The sequence below is a fragment of the Athene noctua genome, chromosome 2 (genome assembly GCF_965140245.1).
Source record: "Athene noctua chromosome 2, bAthNoc1.hap1.1, whole genome shotgun sequence".
Lineage (NCBI taxonomy): Eukaryota > Metazoa > Chordata > Aves > Strigiformes > Strigidae > Athene > Athene noctua.
Genome location: NC_134038.1, coordinates 109,965,398 through 109,985,785, shown reverse-complemented (window position 1 = coordinate 109,985,785; position 20,388 = coordinate 109,965,398). Strand labels below are relative to the sequence as shown.

At 40.4% G+C, this 20,388-nt stretch overlaps 1 protein-coding gene across 2 annotated transcripts; it reads right to left on the bottom strand.

The window, feature by feature from the left end:
* Positions 1-41: 41 nt before the first annotated feature.
* On the bottom strand, positions 42-16,373 carry NUB1 (negative regulator of ubiquitin like proteins 1). 2 transcript variants are annotated; one of them, XM_074899876.1, is made up of 15 exons: positions 16,293-16,373; positions 13,006-13,123; positions 12,762-12,923; positions 10,664-10,722; positions 10,061-10,131; positions 9,012-9,194; positions 7,411-7,499; positions 5,884-5,990; positions 4,820-5,006; positions 4,349-4,456; positions 4,034-4,186; positions 2,926-3,072; positions 2,556-2,657; positions 1,615-1,807; positions 42-714 (listed from the first exon to the last, which is right to left on the bottom strand). In XM_074899876.1, exons 2-15 carry the CDS (start codon positions 13,120-13,122, stop codon positions 551-553), a joined length of 1,842 nt encoding a protein of 613 aa, XP_074755977.1. In that variant the 5' UTR covers position 13,123; positions 16,293-16,373; the 3' UTR covers positions 42-550. The 2 variants fall into 2 exon arrangements, with proteins under 2 accessions (XP_074755977.1, XP_074755976.1); XM_074899875.1 differs by lacking the exon at positions 16,293-16,373 and adding an exon at positions 16,046-16,239.
* Between the last annotated feature and the right edge of the window lie 4,015 nt (positions 16,374-20,388).

Sequence of the window (20,388 nt, the reverse complement as noted above, 5' to 3'; positions counted from 1 at the left end):
AGGCATGGCCTGTTTAAAAGCATGGAACATTCTTACTAAAATCAGAAGCAGCACATAGTTATCTTTATTGCCCATGTAACACCTGCAGGAAGGGACAAACACACCACAGTATAAATCCATGCACAACAGATACATAAATGTCTCTTAGAAATCTTTCAGAAGAAGAGTGTGAAAGTTGGTACCTCTAACTTCATGAGCTAGGTTTCTGATTTAATAGTTAACTTTTAAAGCTGGTATTTTAAAATGGTATAGAAATGCTTCTTTACTTGAATACTAAGTGACTTAACTTATTTCACAATAAAAATATAGTTTAGTTCTATTAAATTTTCTTCTGAAAATAAATGTTTCTATTTTTCTGCTATGACAATAAATTACAATGTATCACAAATGTAGGCTTTAAGCAGATTTATAAATAAGCAGGAATTAAACATTCCACCTATAGTTTAACTGAATTCAAGGCATTTAGTAAGAGATAAGGTGAAGGTGCGTTTATAATCCAAATTCAATTTGTGAAGGTAAATACATGTAACTGAAGCAGATGTAATGGGATTTAATGCTGTGGTACTTGGATATAGGATAAGTATTCATGAATGATCTGTTCCTCCTCCTCCAGTGTTAAATCCAGATAATCCTCTTCGTGTTCAGGAATATCCTCTAGGATTTCATTGACAGCATCAGTCTCCATGTCTTCATCTGTTGGTGAACTAGAAGAACCTTCCAATAAAAAGCAGCAGCAGTGAATTCACCTCAAGGAAGTTGGTACTTGCCCTCTTCTACCAGCATGACTGCTTTGTGAGTCTGTTACTGTAAGACTACCTCATATTTAAAATTGCTCTGCAAAGGATATGGCAGGGCAGCCATTTTTTCCTATTACTTAAAACCTGTAGGAAAGCCTTTAGTTGTACAACAGGGATCTTTTCAGCTCTGACAACAACAAAAAAGTTTGCTAAACAGCAAGTATCAAATACAGTTCCTCCACATAAGGGACACGAGGATGGAGTATGTGGTCAAATCAGCTGATGGTACAGCACAGATCTGGAATAAACTTCCTAGCAGTTAGAACCCAGATATTACCAAGCCAGAAACCATTATTATCAGTGGTAGGTCCAGGGAACACACTCCAGCAACTCGGTACTTGATCTCTGGAAGAGTACAGGCAAGGAGAGGTTGGTTTGTGTTCTTAAAAAAAAAGTGGTGTGAGCCAGTACAATTAGATGGGAGAAACTGGAATTGTTTGTGGGCTAGAGGGCCACGTGGCCCTCTCTGGGCAAGTGAAGATACAGACCTGAGGCACCCAGCTTTGTGTGCCACAGCCGTTTGCTCTTAGCCCCTCCCAGAACCCCTCAGAAGGTCACCCTTTCTGCGCTACATCCATCTTTGGCACTTGCCTGCAGCTGATACATGTCCCTTACAATCCAGCATACAGCTGCTGCTGCCTCTGGGGGCTTCTCGGGGGTAATGCGTGCCTTGCCTCTAACTCTGGTACTAGTAAAAGTAGTCTGGGGCATTATTCAAGGCCCTCTATCAGTATTTAAGCAGAAATCACTTAATCCTTTTGTAGAAAAGCCAGAACAGCCTCCCCCCTTCCCTGTCTGCTGCATGCGACACTCTTACCTGCAGACTCTGTGGGTGAGTCTTTTGATGAAGCTGATTCCTCTGATGGACTGGACCCTTCTGGAGACAGCTGCAGTGAAGCAGGAAGAACTCCCCCATAATGAGCAAGGGTTTGAGAAGCTAAGTGGATGTTGCCTTTAAAGACCTTTAAAGCTTGTTCTGCTGACTCACGGCTGAAACCCATATACATCAGCTGCAGGAGGGGGGGGGGGAAAAAAAAAAAAGTGTGGAGAAATCCAAGCTCATCCAGCACCAGGGTCTGACAGGAAACTGACTCTGCATCTGACAGTCATTCCTCTTGCACAGAGGAAAGTGCTGCATGCCAGAAATTCCAGAACACTGGCTCTGGTTTACTGGAACAGTTAATAACAGGGCAGTGACCTATTAAAGGAATGGGGATCTTGAGAAAAATCAAGAGCCTCTTTTTAATATTGGACCAATTCTTGTTTGTTTTTCAAAAGGAAACTTCAAAGCACTCCAGCACATCAGGAGTCTGCACATGCTATTTACTTTTTCTAGGCAATATAATTTTCTTGCCTACTGGACATTAATTATGTAGCCACACAAACTACTGAAGAGCTTTTCAGACAGCCTATGGTGAGATACACAATCCAACTCCCTTGTGCATTGCAGTGTTTAGAGACCAGTGAATTTCTCATTTGCTGTCTATTTTAGTATAGAGCATTAGAGTGCACAGACTTTGCTCCACATCCATGCGTGACAGGTTGGTGTAATGGGCAGGAAATATGCACAAATTACATTTTAGCCTGGGTGTGATTTCACCATGAAGAGCAGATGCCAGACAGTTGAAGTGTCACTGCTTGAGTGACATGGGTCAAAGAATATTTGCACAGCTTTGCTTAAGGAAGACCTGGTGTGTTTGAAACCTAAATTCAGAAACAAGACAACAAACTCCTAAGAAAGCAAAGGGTCTAACTTACTTGATCAATACTTTCCTGGGAAACCTGGAACTGGTCCACAGCCACAGGATCATCATCATCATCATCATCTTCCAGCAATAACTCAGGATTGTCAAGAATAAACTACAATAAAACAGAGAGACTGAAATAGAGCAAAAGAGAAAGAAAGTCCTTGGCATGAATGTATTTAGCCCAATAGTTGATATAACCAAACCTCAGCCAACTTAAGTGATAACTGATTCATTGGGTCAGGAAGTGAAAGTTCAGTTCTGAAAAGGTAGCTATGAACTAACAAATACAGACTACAGAAAATAAGAAACTGCTGAACAATAAATTAAAAAAGCAAACAAGTTTTTTTGGTACAAAAGTACTACTCTTGAAAATCATTTACCTTAAAGGCTTGGTCCAGGTTTCCTTGTGTATTATGAAGAGCTACCTGAGCAGCTCTCTCCGAGTAGCCCATACTTTTCAAGGTATTTATGTCTTCCAGTCGCTGCCTTCTTTTAGCTCTCTCCTCCCTCCTTATCTGTGCCTTTTCCTGCAAGAACACAGCCATTACTAAGCTCACTGCACATGGGAATGCTTCAGCCTTACCCTGTACATGTAGAGTTTCTTGGATTTACTTCAAGTTTGAATCTCTTGAGGAAAAGGGAATTTTTGTTGTGTTTTTTTTTTTTTTTTTTTTTTAATACAGACTGTGCTGCCAGACACCCGTTGCTAAATAAAGTTGCATTTCCATGAGCTAGCACTGTTGCCATACTTCCGCTCTGAAATCTCTGCAGATCAGATCTTATGCTATCACAGCTATTATAGGCCCTGTGTGGTAAGTGATAAACCTGTTTGGCAGATGGGCCTGTAGACAAGACTTGCCAAGGACGTAGAGTCAGAACTGGGCATGCAGCCAAGGAGTTCTGTTCAGCCCTTCTCTCGGCCATTTGACTTTTCCATCCACATTTCACTGTCTGAAGTCTAGAAGTGCCACCTCAGCTTACCAAACGTAACTTCAGGCACTCCAGATCTGGACAACACTGACTTCACCCTAGCACAAAGAAATCCTTCTTCCCTTCTAGCTCTTCCAAGTCCAAAGCCATAATACAGTGTAGCTTGATGGTCACCCTTGCAGCACTTTACGGTGCAGCCTCTTGTCTTTCAGATCAGCCAAGCCCAGGAGTGACAGCTTGATCATAGTAGTTTTATTCCCATACAGAGCACTCCTGAGCAGCAAACACTGGTGCAAAGACTTCCTGTGTGCCTCCATGGTACAACCATGGGTCTTTGGCTCTCTCATCCCATCTGTTTTGGGACAGAGCTTCCCTTGTTGTATTAAGTTTTGGTTTCAAACTTGCAGCAACAGATATCAAACTGTCAGTTACATTAACAGTGCCAAAGCAGGATAATCAAAGTCCTTAATTTAGCACCATGTTGCACTAATCACACCAAACATGATCTTGTGGACACTCCAATATGATCCTTGACTGAATACTTCCACTGCACCATACCTCTCTCCTGTTGGTGATAAGATTGGCAGCATGCTCCACATTCCCATGGCATGCTCGCAGGGCAAGGCGAGCTTCCTGTTCGGAGAAACCCAGGAGTGACAGGCGATCAACTTTATCAGGATCTATGGACAGCTCTTCATATAAACGAGATGCCTGTATATCGAAAGAACAAAATGATACTACTTACACTGTTGCTAACATACAAACAAAAAAAAGTCTCCCTATTGTTCTGAGTAAGTGAAGAACAGGTGCAAGACAGCCCCAACACAGGAGCTAGTGTGAACAACTCAAAAATTCTACCTAATGGTGTCTTACCTTCTGAATATACTCAGCAGCCTCCTTTTCTCTGCCACTGTGATAGTGTCCAATCCCTTGAAGGAGGTAAAGTCGTAGAAATAAAACCTTCTCCCGACCATAGCTTCCCTGAAGAATCGTTTAAACAAGGTGGGAGGCACATGGGTAGAAGCGTATGGTACAACATCAATTCATTATCAACAGAACACTTTAGACATTTAAAGACAACATAATCACTAATATGTAACACCTGGTATGCAGATAAAGTATTACATCTAAACCACTGATGATGTCCATGCATATAAACACGTTTGCCGTGCACTTTTTGTCAAGTCCAATGCTCTCACTATGCTGACAATTACACAGCTAGATTACAGGCTGAGGAGACGTGAGAAAACTTTAGACTTCTGAAAGACAGTCTTGTAATACTTGAACAACAACTGAATACATGTAGAAAAAAAAGCCCCCCTAATTAAATCAAAACTGGCATACTTTGATATCGATAAGTCTTTCATGGTTCTCCCCATAGCACCTCTGGAAGCATCGATGTGCTGTGGACAGCTTTTTTTCTGCATCATCCAGGCAGTCCAGCTGCTCCAGGCGGAAGTAGCACCACACTATATCCAGCTGCAGTACTGCATAGTTATCAACAGTATTCAGCAGTTCTGTGCTGCACTCACTGGAAAAATAAAACAATTACTGGCTTCCTGGGAGGGGTTGTTTATTTTTTCCCCCCACATGCTTTTTAACACTAATGAAACAACATGCTAGAAGTATGCATACATATTTGAGGAAGGACACATTTCACATTTGAGGTGGGAAACTGAGGTCAGTGCAACTTTAATAAAGCACTGATCTCCCATCATATTCACTAATTCATGGGGCACTAATGATAACACTATATGGCACAGAATTATAGTAGTCACAACTCATTTTGTTACTATTTAAGACAGCATCTTTTTAAAAGCAGAATGGCATTAAACCCTGTGCAATCTTTGAGAGGACAGATATTAGCTGTGTTCCTTAGTGCACATGAACATGCCAAGTTCTGTGCCAGTCTCCTTGCACTTCCACACAGATGAGAAACAGATGGGGACAATATTACTTTTGGGGATCTCTAAAGAGCAATGTAGGGCTCTGACTGCTGACAGGAAACTAGTTCACCTGCAGAAACCCTGGTATGGTTACCGACCTCAGCTATCTGCTCCACCTTTTACAAGAAATAATTATTTCACAGAAGCAACTGCAAATGAGTATCCGTAACTGTCTCAAGCTAATGCAATTTATAGACTAGTACATGAACATGGACAGTTTCTGTTTATGTTGATAAGAAAGATTCAGCTGCCCAGTGGCGGTTATCTATTTCAGCTGGTTTACATGAAGGCACCTGTCACTGCAGGTCAGAGCCTTGCCTGCTGTTTCCTATTTGCAGAGGCAGTGTGAAGTAATCTGCAGCAAAACAGGCCCTGACTTATATGCACAGGTAGAGCTAACACCGTTCCTGTATCTGGTTGACAGTAAAGGAAAGAGACACAAGGACTCAAAAAGGTTCTTACCAGAAGTGTTTATCAGCATCTAACAAATACGGCAGTGCTATTTCATATTCTTTCTTCTTCATTAATGCTCTGCCCTTCTCATGATAACCCATTGCCAACACAAGTGCCTAGAAAAAGATTGAGACTTCTTTTGCACCTCCCCAGATCACTTATAACTAAAAAGAAATATCTAGATAATCCATTAAGAGCCCATGTTCTTCCTAGAAAAATACCACTGTATCAGTTCTGTAAGAGCAGTATTATTTCACGTCACTTCATATTTTTCTCTCATCTGCTGACATTAAAATATTGTCTAATTAAACGCAGTGAATATTACTGACACATGAAATGTTGCACCAAGTTTATTTTAAGAATGCAATCCTAGGTAGATTTTCGGTGATGAGTGATAAAGAGCTAAGCATTTTTCTGGGTACTACACTTGCCAACAGCATTCGATTTGTATTGCTTTGCTTTTATGCCTATCTTGTAAAAATCTAATAATTCACCTACAGCAAAACCTCAAAACTGAAAATTAAATTTTGAACACGGCTAGAAAACACTCTATAGTTCCTGCAGTATGACAAATGGAAATGTAAATATTTCTGGATAGAAACAACCTGCAGTATTTCCTCTCACCCACATTCAATACTGATGAAGTCTTGTGCACTTGAACATTTGATGCTTTGACTCTTCAGGTGAATTACTACTTTCAGCACTTAATCAGAAGAGCATGCATTGGAAGAATGGACAGTTGTTATACCAATCATCCAGAAACTCCAGATGATGCAGAACACAGCAAGCCTCAGAAGAGGCTAGGGCAGCAGTCAGCACACATTGGGGCCTACTCATTTCTTGCCAAGGTGTTATTTTTTAACTGGGTGTTAATTCCAAGTATTTGTAAAGACTTTCATTTATCTTCAGAAAATCCAGCAATCTTAAAAGACAGCATCTATCACTATGCTTTTGCTTCAGCAGCCAACATCAGGTATGTCACTCCTACTGTTCTATCTGTGCACTTCTACCATTCCACCATTCAATCTATGCACCCAACCAAAGATATTTTCAGTTGAGAATGTGGAACTTTCTTAACGGTGAACAAATTTAAAGTTTGAGAGGGGTCACAGTGCAAAAGACCTCAAAGCTATTTTAAAAGAGTCCAATTTTGAGAGACTCAGCGAGTTTCCAGCTGAAACTGAGGCCTAAGTTATTTTCATGTTGTTCAAGGACACACAAAATTTAAAATAGTTGCTAGGACATAACGAAGTTAAAGCTCATCTTAAACCACAAAAATAAGATATGGACCGCACAGGGGTCAGTGCAAGATTAGACCTGCAATTAGATCAGCAATCAGAGGTCTGTCTCCAGATGACCGAGGTATTCCCAATTGTAGAGTTCTACTTTATTTCAAAATTATTTCTATTAAGCAAACATCTACTGGACCCAGTGTTACATCCCCCAAAAAGTCTATTTCAATCCCATATTTTAAATGCTTCACAAATCAAGCTTTAAAAAGCCTTCTTAGTAGCTTTGTAAGATACTTTAACCTACTTTTTTAGCTTGAGGAGGAATCTTGATTGACCTTCCAGTCTGATTAGCTATATCTAGGTGTGGAACAGAATCTGGATCCAAGTACTCCTCTGAAACAAATTAAAAACAATTAAGTACCACCTTCAACAAAGTAACTCTGTTCTTGTAAGATTACATCAGTAAGTACGTTTTTAAACAAATCAACAACAACAACAACAACAACAAAAAAATCAGAATTACATATAAAGGCTGCATCTGCGGTTTTTTGGACATAACTACCAACAATGGCCCTGATCAGATAAACATGAGGAACTTTTAGAAAGGTCATTAAGGAAAAGGCCCTGTTCATCCAGAAATTTAGACACAACATTAAAAGTTACATGAATTGTAAAGAATTTTTTGCAGAAAACAAAACACCTACTTTTCACACAACAGAACATTTGAAATGCTTTATGAAATAAAACATAGAATATTAAAAAAATGCACAACTGAGCACAGTTGATAAAACTGAAAAAAAATACAGCTCAGTATTTTCCTTTTCCCACATCTTTAATGCTTATAACCAAACTATCAATTTTGTTTTCACTTCCATCTGATTTTAACTGAAAAGATGCTTTTCTTGTAAACAAAAGATAGTTAAGCAGGAGTTTGCTGAGATTAAAAGCTTCTGCCCTGCAATTTTTCTCAAGATGAAACAAAAGGGTTGTTAAATCCTTTCCAAGCTTCACACAGAACCTTCAGCCTGTGAGCCCATTAGGGACTCCACTCTATACTTTGGCATTGTGCTAAAACTGACAGTTAGTGGTAAATACCTTAAAGAGGCCCTATACAGGATTCAAGGGCTGGGGTCTAAATTACCCCTTAAGTCCATAAAAGGAATCACTTCTTTCATTCGTTTAAAATCTGATATTATAGTAAGACACAGGCTGTCACTGACCATTAAAAGAAGCTTTGTTCAAGTTCTTTTGCATTTGGCAGGAATTCATTACATATTCAGTTTCAGGGTTACTTGTTTGTGGATTTTTGAAACAATAAAATAGAGAAGTGATTTAAACTCACCATCTAGCAATGCAATTCACAAACACAACCTCATTTTGAAAAATTATTACTGTTAAATTGACTATATCCTTTTAATTTAATCCATAGTTGCCAGCAATCAACACCAAATGCAATGAGAACAAAACAGCCATACAGATGAGAATGACAAGTGAGCTGCTCTGCACAATGAAACCATGGCTACACACAGCCATATCTGAGGTAGAAAAAAGTGTTAATAACTTACCGTACATTATTCCACTGTGCTTATGTCTACAATAAATTTAAAGCCTGTTCTCAAGAGTCAACCCCTTAACTGTCAAGTGCTAATTAAATAGAAATTGATTCATATTATAGCCTTCTCAAAGTGCCAAATGTTTTCTAGCATTCTAGTTGTCTAAGAAGAGTTGAAGAGAAAGTTTTAGTCAACTTAAACCCCCGTTTTCAAGTAGCTAGAAACCTAGGAAATTATAAACTGAAATCCAGCCATGATACAGGTACTCTTCCATGTGAAAGTCCACCGAGAAGATAATTTTTGATGCGCAAGAATTAATGAACACTCATCTCCCCCCCCCAACTCCCTTTACCTCTCTCTGCTAGAATTTCTAAACCCTTCTTAGTTCTTTGCATCTTGTCATTTATTTCTTTTTCTTTCTTGCACTGAAGTTCTTCTTCTTGAACTCTTCTTTTAGTTTCCTCATCGCTCTGTTCCAGTTGAAGTACCATCACTTTTGCATTGTGTGTTACACCCTGGTCCTCAAGGGTTTTGCCTACAAAACAGAGTATGATGAATACAATCCAAATACTGTATTTCTGAAAATAGACCATTTTACCTTGTACTTCCATGGTAGTGGTGGGAAGCCAACAGCCACAACCTGAACAGCCCTTTGTCTTACTCATACTGTACTGAAGTACTACAGTAATTACTAGATTCAAGAATTCAATCAAACCCTCTGCCAATTACTAACATATTCAGCAGAAACTCAGAAATTAGCATCATACTTGCATCTTAAAAGTGCTTTTTTAATGATTGGTATGTTTCTTTGCTTGTTTATTTCCAAAGCATTCAAAAAAATATGATTGTTTCTACCTCAGTAAATTGATCTTCAGGCAAAAACTGGAATAGCAACATGTCCAGGATCATACACAACAGTAATAGGACAGAGGAACTGGGAACTGAGTCCAAGTTCCTATTGTCAATTCCATGGCTCTAACTCTGACATATTCTAAGGCAAATAAATTCAGATGCTTAGGCCATCAATAAAGAGAAAGCTGTTGTCATCACTTCCCACAACACGTCTGGCAAGTTGAACATGTGTAAAATACTACAAAAAGTTTTCAAATGTGTTGTTATATAGCACAGTTTGAGGAAATTTAGGGTTCCTCTTAAATACTCATTTTCAGCATTTCAATGCTTGAAAAATGAATTTTCAACACCCATCGCAGGATTCCTATAATTGCTCTAAGAATTTTGATCATTATAATTTATTGTATTTCCTGTAGAGCAGAGCCTGACAAAAGTAACTGCTATTCGTTGGGAATTTCTGAAATTAACAGAGTTGTAAGAAAATTTGTTTTCCAAGAATCAGTAAACTAGAAAATTATAATAAAAATATATTCAGCTAGAGATACATACCCAGATCAAGCTGCTTCTTATTTATGATTATTTTGATAGCATTTTCTTTTAACGCATGCTCCTGTGCTATCCTGTGAAACAAACAATTTAATCCATGCATATAAATTTGTAAGGCTATACAGTATTTCTGTTAGAATAGTAATAAACTTAGAAATGAGTATGCTCATAACTAGCTTAAACTTCTGTTATAAAGGCTGCTAGAAGTAAAATAACATCATCTGAAAGCTTTGTATACCATACAGGGAACGCATGTGATATAGAAAGGGAAAAAGCAAAACAGAAAAGAATCTGATTTTATTAGGCTTAAAAACACAAAAGGAAGAGAAACAAATGTTTGCCGTTCAGAAGTTCTGCTTAGTTACAGAATTGGGAGACTGATCGCTAGTGCCTTCTCAGATACTTGCTGGGGATTTACAGAGAATTATCTTCTTCCCCAGTTGCAACTTTCCCGTTTTCTATCTGTTAAACCACAGCTTCTTACATGAAGAACTGCCCTACAGGGACACTGGACATCTATTCAGACATACTGCTAAGAAAAAGCTTAATCAAACAAATAGTGCTCTGCTTGTCTTTTAGAGAAGAACCAAGAGTGATTACACTTACTGTGATCTGAGCTCCTTGCCTGTGATGAACAGGTTAGTTTCCAGTGGTATCTTTCTGCTCTGTAGTAATTATATTGGGTGTGGGAAATGCAGAGGGAAGGAAAAAAGCATCATATCAAGATACTCAGGACATTTTCTTAATTAATTGTTTTACAACAACTACAATTTCTTTTTCAAATAATAATCATGTTAACAGGGCTATGGTTGGGCATATATATTAGTAATTTCCATGTAGGGAGTCTTGCACTCACTATACAGTGCTAAAAATAAGCCTTATAACAGCAGAAGATTCAGAATTAGATAAATCTAAATTCAGAACCAAACAATTTAAACTGACTAATTTAATTATGCACTTCCAATCTTAATTCTGCTTTTTAATTATGCCACTCACCTGTAACTGGCTAAATTATGATTAATTCCTATTAGTATCTCTGGTCCCAGATTAGATAAACTGGAATTTTAAATTAATTAATTCCCCTATGCCCAGTAGCATTGCAAAGAGGAATTATGAAGCTATTTGTTTTAATTGCATGGCAATCACTTAACACCCTCTACCCTTTAGCCCATCACATTCCCTGGTAATTATTTTTCTCTGCAAGAGTACCATTATGACTGTGCTGTGTTTTTGCAAGTATTCAGTAAAAAAAACCCAAACAAAACAACCAAAAACCATCCTGAAGCATAGGTTTCCATCTAAGATCTTCTGAAAAAAAACCACCCCCCAAACCTTAAAATTGCCCTTTTCCAGAGTGAACATTCACTTCTTATGCCAGTAATATGACTACAACCCTCAAGTGTCCCTAAATAATGAAGCTCTCCTTCACTGTTATCAGAGTGGATGAAGACACACAGCATTGGGAAAGATGCTGCTCCTGTACATGATCAAAACTAGGATGTGACTGGAGAGAGCTGTTGTGCTTGCTATAAACTGTTTTTAAGAGGGAAATATTTCCAGTTAAGAGGCCTTCTACTAGTAAGAGCCTAACCAAGGGCCTGCTCTCTGTCCTGTGACCAACTTGCACAGCACCCTTCACATTCATATGGCTGAATCCTCTCAACCTTCAAAGCAGAGCAGCTGTATCCAAAATGCCATTTGAGACCGGTCCCTGGCCCACATCAGCCCTCGCGCTGTGCTGGGGCATTGCTTGGCAGGATACCAGGCAGCCTGGGCTGAACTGCATCAGAGCCGATGCTAACAGCTGGACAGTACAGATGTCCAAACAGGGGCCAGCCTGTCCCTCACCTCTGTTTAGCTGACTAGGGTAGATGTAGCCACAGAACCCAGTGTGGTGACCAGTCTGACGCTGTTTTAACTAGATTCATGTCATTATTCTGGTGTATTTTATGTGTGGAACTACAGGTTGAAGTTTGGCTTTAAAAGGGCAAGACATTGGTCCCGCCTTTGTGAAGCTTTTAGGAGCCTGACTAAGAAGATGAGTACGACAACAACAGAAAATCCTGCTTCTCATTTTCAAGTTCAAACACTGGACACACCTATTTTAAAGTAAATTTTAGTTAGTTGCCTGGGCTGGAATAGTTACACGAGGATAATGCCATCACTAAATGAGTTAGTTCCTTTCAATGTTGTCATCTTGGGCCATGTATGGGTGATACCAAGTTCAAGTTGTTTACTGCACTTAAAGGAATTTTTTTAAAATATTAAAGCTGTCATTTAAACAAAAGCTGTGGTAATACAGTGATATTCATATGCTGATTCAACTTCAGGTATTCTACAGCTGAAAAAATACACCTGCTCTTTACTGCTAATGTGAGCAGCCCCATCAGAAGGAATCAAACTAAACTAGACGGACACTTAAATCTAATTTACTTTTCTTAATTGAAAGACAATTTCTCCTTACATCCTAAATGGAAGACAATTACTGATCTCCTTTGCCATGATATTCCCACCTACCCGAGAAGCTGAAATATACCTCAGTTAACTCCCTCCTCCCCTATTTTATATACCTAACATGGATCTCTTATATGAAACACCTGAAAAAGCTGAATAAGTGAAAACATTTGCATTAGATACATATCTAGAACTCAAAAGACCATCAAAGTAAAGTTACTTATCCTGACATCTCTGCAACGTCACTTACTTTTCTACGGGGCAGATATATATCAAGTCTCGCAATCCCAGTCACTTTAAAATTTTCATTTCCTGTTCCACGCTCAATTGCTTTACACCGTATTTCTTCAAGCATATTCTCTACATCGTTCTCATTGATATTCAGCTTGGATGAGTATTTTTGTACAAGCTCCTAAGAAAACAGCAAGAAAAACTGGTAAAATGCACCAGCAGTATGACATGGAAGACGCATGACATCAGCTCAGAATATTTACCTTCATCTCTTTACCAGCTTCTTTTTTCTCATTTGTATATGGTGGTTTCCATAGCTGAATTTTGTCCTCTCTTAAGCAACTTGTCAGTTTTGCTATTAAATACTTCTTTTGCGCCATTCTTTAAAAACAAAAGCACAATTGGAAGGGCAAAGAAAGAGAAATAATCAATTTTTTAATACAGCTTTCTTGTACTAAGATACTGTACTTTTTCAAGAAGTCCAAGTGACATTTTGGAATTCTGAAAAAAAAAGCTGAGTATAAAATGCATTCTATGCATTTTGTTGGGGAGGGGAACCTGGGTCCAAAACTATTATAAAAAATTGGAAAGGGTGTGAAACCTGGATTAGAGCAGAGATAATTCAGAAGCAACCTGCGTTGGTTGGACCTTGCCATTTCAAGAGAATGTAAACCTCTTCCTAACCCCTCACATGAGAGGGGTTCTGCTGGAATTGCAGAAGGTGTCAATTTATCAAAATCCATGATTTTATTCTGCCTTGACCTGGAAAGGATGGCTCACCCCCTCTAGAACACACCCTTGCTATACCTCTGCCTTTCTGCTTCTCTCACTTCCCTACTTTACAGCCTTTTTACACCAGTGGATGGTTGAACATGAACTATTACCCTCTTTGGGAGGACAGAAAATATGTCAAGAGAGAACATCTCAGAACCACAAGCTCCACCTTGAGAAGACCCTAAATTAAAGTTCACAGCCCTCCAGCAAACTGAAATAAGATAGAGCACAAAGAGCTTAGAGCAGACAACGATCTATGCCTCCCCTCCCCATTCTCAACCATTTCTCAGGTAGACAAGTTCAACAGTATCACAAAATGGTCTTGTAAAATTCTGGTAACACAACAATGAAATAGCAGGGTGTCACTTTTCATAGTCCAAGAGACACTCTTCCCACTCCCACTGCAAAGCTAAAAAAGACACATGGGGCACAAGCAACATACAGTGCAAAGGCTGAGGAGATCAGAGATAAAGTAAATCTGCACCAGGCATTAAATTACCCATCACTGGGGAGATGATGACAGTAAGGTAAGAGTTTAGGCTGAATCATCATCAAAAGTTATTCTTACTCAGCTCAGAGAAAGTAGCAACCACTGAATCAACAGGCCACTGAAAAAAACATCAAAACAAGAAATAGGAAAGGCAAAGGCAAGCAAAGGCAGATGCAGTGATCTCAAGAAAAAAAAAATGCATGGAAGACTTTTGGCTCTTGGACACTGGGAATGATATGGAAGATGACATCCTTATTTTATACAGAAAAGCATGCTGGCATATATGCGGTAAGGTTGGCACTGAACTTTGATTAATCTGTTACACTTTTATTTCAGAATGGTCTCCTTTTCTCACTCTTGGCTATTAGCATGTAGCTCCCAGGAGAAATGGGGACAGAAAATCAGAATCAAACATTTCTATCAGTTTTTCCAGTTTCAAAGACTGTTCCTTGCTCAGAAAAACACTATTGGAGAGAAAAAAATCTATAGGCAAACATCTAATGTGTGGGAAGTTTACTGGTTAACCTTACCTGAATCCCAGCTTTTGCCAGCTACAAATGCTGCAAAACCAATAGTCTCTTCTAAAGAGGAACTGGAAGGATTAACTGAGCAAGGGGATGTGGTTTAACAACCTTTCCTGAATGATCGCTAAAGTTTGCATAGTGTCTGTCCAAACTAGGAGAGACACCATGCATTTTTTTTTTCCTGTTGTTATTTTAGGGCCAAGGCAAAACATGGTGTGTGCAAGCAGAAAGCAACAAACAAGCTCAGTTCTCAAAAGATTGTGCTCAAGTTATTAATGCAGCTTTCCCCCTTTTCCAAAATATGCCAGGCAGTTTTCAGGAACAACCTGTACCTATCATCTTCCCACTTTTTGGTTATGGTGAAGAACCATTGTATAGTTATAGTTCTACTCAACATTAACTTAAGAAGCAAAAAAAGGCATCCATGGCTTTGGGACACCCAGATAAAGGCTAAAATTGCAACTGACACTTATGTCTATAAATTGTAAATATGAGTGGCATTTATGAACTGGTCATTCATCTTTTTAATCAACATTATTTTATAGTTCTGTACGTTTGTTACTTCTTACTAAGCTATTAAACCAGAATCTCTGATTACAATTTATTCTTTCCAACGCTCTATTAAAGAAAGAAATTTTGCTTTCACAAACACAAAAGTTATCATTTAATATGTAACACTTCCAACATTTAGCATAAATTCTTGTCTCATTGTAACTAAATTGCAAGAGAAACCTTAGCAAAAAAAAAAAAAAGTATGGCTTACTTTTCCATCAGTCAACACAAGTACTCCTGAGACAGCTTCAGTAAGTTTAAAGGGACCTTCTCAAACTTGAGTAAACAATCGGGGTATTTCCCAAGGGCCATTTTGAATGCAAGACCGAGTTCTTGTAACTAAAATATCATCCTCTAAAGCCAGTTAGCCTTATATATGACTATTACTAATGACAGAATTAAGGTTCAAAAGCCGAATTTCTGATAGAAGGAACAGGATTCTCAGAATGGTTTACTAATAAAGCAGTAGGCATTAATTTTTCATAAAGACAAGGAGGAAAGCTACCTGCCACAACTACGATACATCCCTCCATGGCTAAAGGAGGGGTAAGAGACTGAATCTGCTTCATTTGCAAAACCACGAGCCTGAAGCTCAAGGAAAAGACGGAAACCCAAACTCCGCCAGGCCCAGCCCGAGGTCCTGGGATGTGATTAGCCCCCCCCCCCCCCCCGCCAAGTGTACGTCCAGTCTCTCCCCTACCACGACAGCACCGAGACCGCAAGTCACTGGTGTCACCACGGCAGTTTAAGCACGGCCACGAAGTCTCCGCCCTTTCCAAGCGCCTCCAAAACACGGCGGCCGGCAAGCAGCCGGCAGCCACGGCAGGAGCCTCGCACAGCGGCAGCGGAGCAACCGCGAGGCGGGAAGCAGCCAGGCCAAGCAGGCACCGCTCGGAGGCGGCGGCCGGAGAGGCGCTCCCCAGCACACCTCCGCGACGGGGCTCCCGGCCCTCGGGCACCCACCTGCGCCCCGCGGCGGAGGCCGGGCCTCGGGGCCCAGGCAGTCTCGGATGGGAGCCTAGGCCCTCACGGAACCGCTCCCCGCCCCGCCCCAAGCTCCTTCACGGGCGCGGCGCCGGGGCTGGGGGGGGCCGCCCTCCCTGAGGCGCAGGAGAGGGGAGCGGCCGGGGCGGCACCTCGGTCCCGAGCAACGGCCGGGGCGGGGCGGGCTGAGGCACAAGCCCCACCCCCGCAGTGCTGTCACGCTTACCTGCGCGGCCGCCGCTCGCCTTCCGGGGAGTGGGCGGGGCCTGGAGCACGTCACCGCAGCGCGTCTAGCCAGGGAGAGGCGGGTTCCTACGGAAGCCCGGAAGGCTCATGCGAACAGGACCGAGGCGGGCGCTCGTCACGTGGTTGAAGCCACGCTCCGCCCGCCATCTTAGCGTCTGCCCTCAGTTGAGGGCGAGGAGTTTGGTTTTGTGTGGCTCGGTGGCAGGCGCTTGGCTGCCTGAGTGACTCCCTTCCAGGAGGGCTGGGAGCCTGGAGGAGGTTGAGTGCGCTACAGCCTCGCCATTAGTGAGGCAAAAGGGGCTGAAATGTCTGTTAGTGCTGAGAGGGAACATTCCCCAAAGGCTGGGGTGCTCTGAAAGGTGCCAGGCAAGCTCCACATGAGATTTTTTTGCTGTTCTCTTTCAGACCAGTAGTGGTCAGGGTGAACTTTTGTGTTTGGGATTATATTTCCTCCTCAGTGGTGGTGGGTAGCTTCTACCCTCTTTGTTGTGGGACTGTTAAATGCTAGCCTGGGTTCAGAGGCTGGGCAGTGAAAATAACGTGGTAGGGAAAACAATCTGGTACTAAACACCACTTCAAGCTGAGGTGTTGCTGGAGTGGTGCTTCTGATGGTGTAGTCCCATAATGGCCTAGAGTGGGAATAGGGTATTGAGGCACGGAATCCAACTCTACAACTCACTGTTATAAAGTAATATGTTAATTATGATGTCGGTCATATGGAGGATTGCTCCGCCACAAACGTGCGCACCAGGAGCCAAAAAACCAGCTCCTTTTATTTTTTGAAATGTTACATATGCATTAGGATTCCAAAGATAAGGAGGGAATGTTACAATAAGTTCTGAGAAATTCCCCACTTGCCCCCCCCCGCCATGTCCTTCTTTGTGCCTGTGCAGTGCCTCCTGGTGAGGGTGGGCCGGGGTCTTCAAGGGTCTTCAGGATGAAGTAAGACTCCTTCCTCTTCGTGAACTTTTTAACTTTGCTTCCTGCGCGTGCTCTCTGGACCTTCGGCTCCTCTCCACGTTGTAGAGTCAGTTTTACCTGCCTGTTTTGTTAATTGGAACTTTTGTGGCTATCAAGATGTTCCAGGAAGTAAATCCTTGGTGTTATCAGGAATTGGTCATCCTTTAGCTGGTATGGCTCCCCCTTTATCTCAAAGACAGGGATTAGTTTACTATCTGTCCTGTTTTCTGTAAGAATGTTATCTAGCTAACGTTGCTTGAGGGCTAGGATTGTTTAAGGAGCCTCACAACTTTGTCGATATTTCTTTGCTTTTTTTTGCTTTCATCAGATCAGTATGAGGCTGCACAGACATGTGGCTGTACAATGTAGGCTGCTGAATGTATTTCTGTGTGAGGCCTTCAAGGAGTTGGAGCTTGTTCTTGGAATCTTTCTGGTGCCTGTAAAAGATGTGAGCATGCTTCTAATGAGTCACACCAGAAATAATTAACTCATGGGTTAATTCTTGTATATGACCAGCTGTCTCAGCAGCAAAGGGATTTTATTCTAACTACTCTGATGCTGGACTGAAATCATTGCACTGGAGTATTATTTATTCCAGAATGGATGGGCCTGCAGGACTGTCCTTATGTAAAATGTTTTGTTTAGGCAGTTGTGAAAAGTGGGGGTGCTGCATACTGCAGCTTTGGAAATGGGAACCTCACAGGTGTCATGAACTTGTAAACAAGATACTGAACTAGAATTTCAGGATTCTAGGCTCCCCTGTGTGCATTAGATCAGTCAAGTTTGCCTACTGATAAAATAAGGGTAAACTTGCTTTTATGGCAGTCTTGAGTTCAGTGCTTGAAACTTAAGTAAAGATATGGTAACAGAGTGATAAAAGTTACTGCCCATAATTGCCGAACATGAAAAAGATACTAATAAAGGGTTTTGAAAATCAGTTCTACTTGAGAACTGAGACTTCCTAATATTTGAAGGTTCCCATTTTTTTCTTGCGTTTCCCTGTTTCATTTTTCCTACAGCTGCTTTAGGGAAAAATAAAAAAAATCTCATTTGACAATGTGCCTGTGTAATATTTCAGTCTCTTGAAATGTCCATATAGCAACTTTTCTCATAACTATTCCACTAACAAATCAAAATTTACTGAAATTGTTCTTCCATAATGTCCTTGGGAATTAAATTGAGAGAATTATCTGGAGGCAAAATACCTTTTCTAAATAAGTTTCAGTCAGTACAAAACACAGTATTATGCTAGAGAAGCTTCAGGAAAGGACAAAGTGTTTGTATGAAAGTGCTTACAAAGGAGTTAGTCCATGTATAAACCTGCACTGAGTTTTAAATCAAGGCATTCAAGGTCCATGTTTAATTAAGATAACTAATTCAAAGCACTTTAAAATCAATTTAAAAGTGTTTGCAGAAAATAATACCACTAATTTAGTTCAAATGGGTTTACAGAGTGGGTAAGTGGTTAGATAAGGTTATAAACTTTCTATGATGCTGATTTAAAAGATTCAAAATATTAAGTTGCATTTGCTGAAATGTTCTGATGTGTATTGTTAAAAGCATCTAAGCAAAATGTCCATGAATTAATTTTTGAATAGTTTTAATAGTGGCCTGTTGCTAATGTGGGATTTTTCTTTCAGTTATTTCTTTAGCTTTATGTGGTTTACAGACTTGGAAATAAACAAAAATAGCACTCCAGAATAATGACAGGCAGGAGTACAAATTAGTATACTCTGTAATCAGCAAGGCAAGTAAATAGAAAGCTAATGTATACCACATACTTACAAAAATTCATTGTTCTTTGATATTTCCCTCCAAGTTCCCTTGTTTCATTGTTGTTATCTGGTATTTTCTTCCTATCATACCTATACCTATTATACATATCTGTGTTTTATCTTTTTTTCTTTCTAATCTTTCTTTAAGTACTGTAACCACTGTGAAGAAAAAGAAGTAGCCATCATTGTTTATTAATATCTCATGCCTACCCAGAAATAGAAATCAGCATCTGAGCTGGAAACTAATCTGACAAGGCCAGTTAATTGAAAACACTAGAAAATGTGAAAAATCACAAAGAACACCACTTCATGTCTTCATTCTGCTGCTTTAATTGAGGATGAGTGGAAAATCCTTCCGGAGTTACTGTGGCATACTAATTGCTATTGTTGATAGCTAGTGCTTTTCAGCACTGTCTTAAAGGACTGTCACTTCCAGGAGACAAGGTGCCTGCCTACCTGCTGGTGGTAGCTGGATTGGTGTGGGACACTACAGTTTGGGTCTGAAACTGTTTAGTGGTATAGGGGAAAATATGTTTGGCCAGAGGGAGTAAAATAGCTTTATATTCCATGATATTTTTTCTATTTCTGTTGACCTAACAAAGTACTGTAGTACACTTCCAGCTGTGAATCTCCTGCAACGGGCTCTGACAGATTGTGCAGCCATCTCTGATGTAGTGTCCTCCATCAAACGCAAGAGTCAGTGGAATTGTACGAAGGATTAATGGTTTGAAGTTGTGTTGGATGCAAAGAAAGTGGTAGTTTCTCTTAGAAATGGAAAACACTGCTGTTTGACAGTAGGCTTTTGTTTGCACATTGGTATTAACTCTGTTTTCAAGATATCTTATGAGGGGCTGGTTTATCTTTCTTGCCAAGGAGAGTTTGTGTCTAGCAGGACATAAACCACAGCTGTGTATCTTTGGCATATATTTTTTTCCTCACATATTTTGTGTGTGGATGGTGTGATTTTGAGAGTGGTGGTAACTGGAGATGTGTTTGCAGGGATCATGAAGAGCTTTGTAGGTCATCCACCTGATACTCATTTTGCTGTCCTTTCAGAGCTCCGGTAGATATGGGATGGTTCAGAAGAGCCAGTGGCTATCAGTATAGCTGGAATTAAAGTCATCATGAATTAGGGAGACATTTCAACTCTTCAATTTTTCTGAGGCCTACATTTAAGAAAGAATACTGAATACTTGCAGCCAGAAGTGCGTGATATGTAACTCAAGTTTTTGTCATTAAAAAGCACCCGCAAAAGAGGGTCTTCTTCCTCTAGGGGTCTTGCAGGAGGGGAGACCAGCAAGAACTAGTCACTTTTAAAAACTTGCACAAGTCTGTGGTACA

What these genes read in the sequence shown, in the direction of transcription:
- NUB1 (XM_074899876.1), bottom strand. Translation starts at nt 13,122, where the DNA reads ATGGCGCAAAAGAAGTATTTAATAGCAAAACTGACAAGTTGCTTAAGA. An exon ending in AAGCTGGTAAAGAGATGAAG is followed by an intron (nt 12,924 to 13,005) that starts GTAAATATTCTG and finishes CTGTTTTCTTAG; the next exon opens with GAGCTTGTACAAAAATACTC. An exon ending in AGAAATTCTAGCAGAGAGAG is followed by an intron (nt 7,500 to 9,011) that starts GTAAAGGGAGTT and finishes AATTTGTTTCAG; the next exon opens with AGGAGTACTTGGATCCAGAT.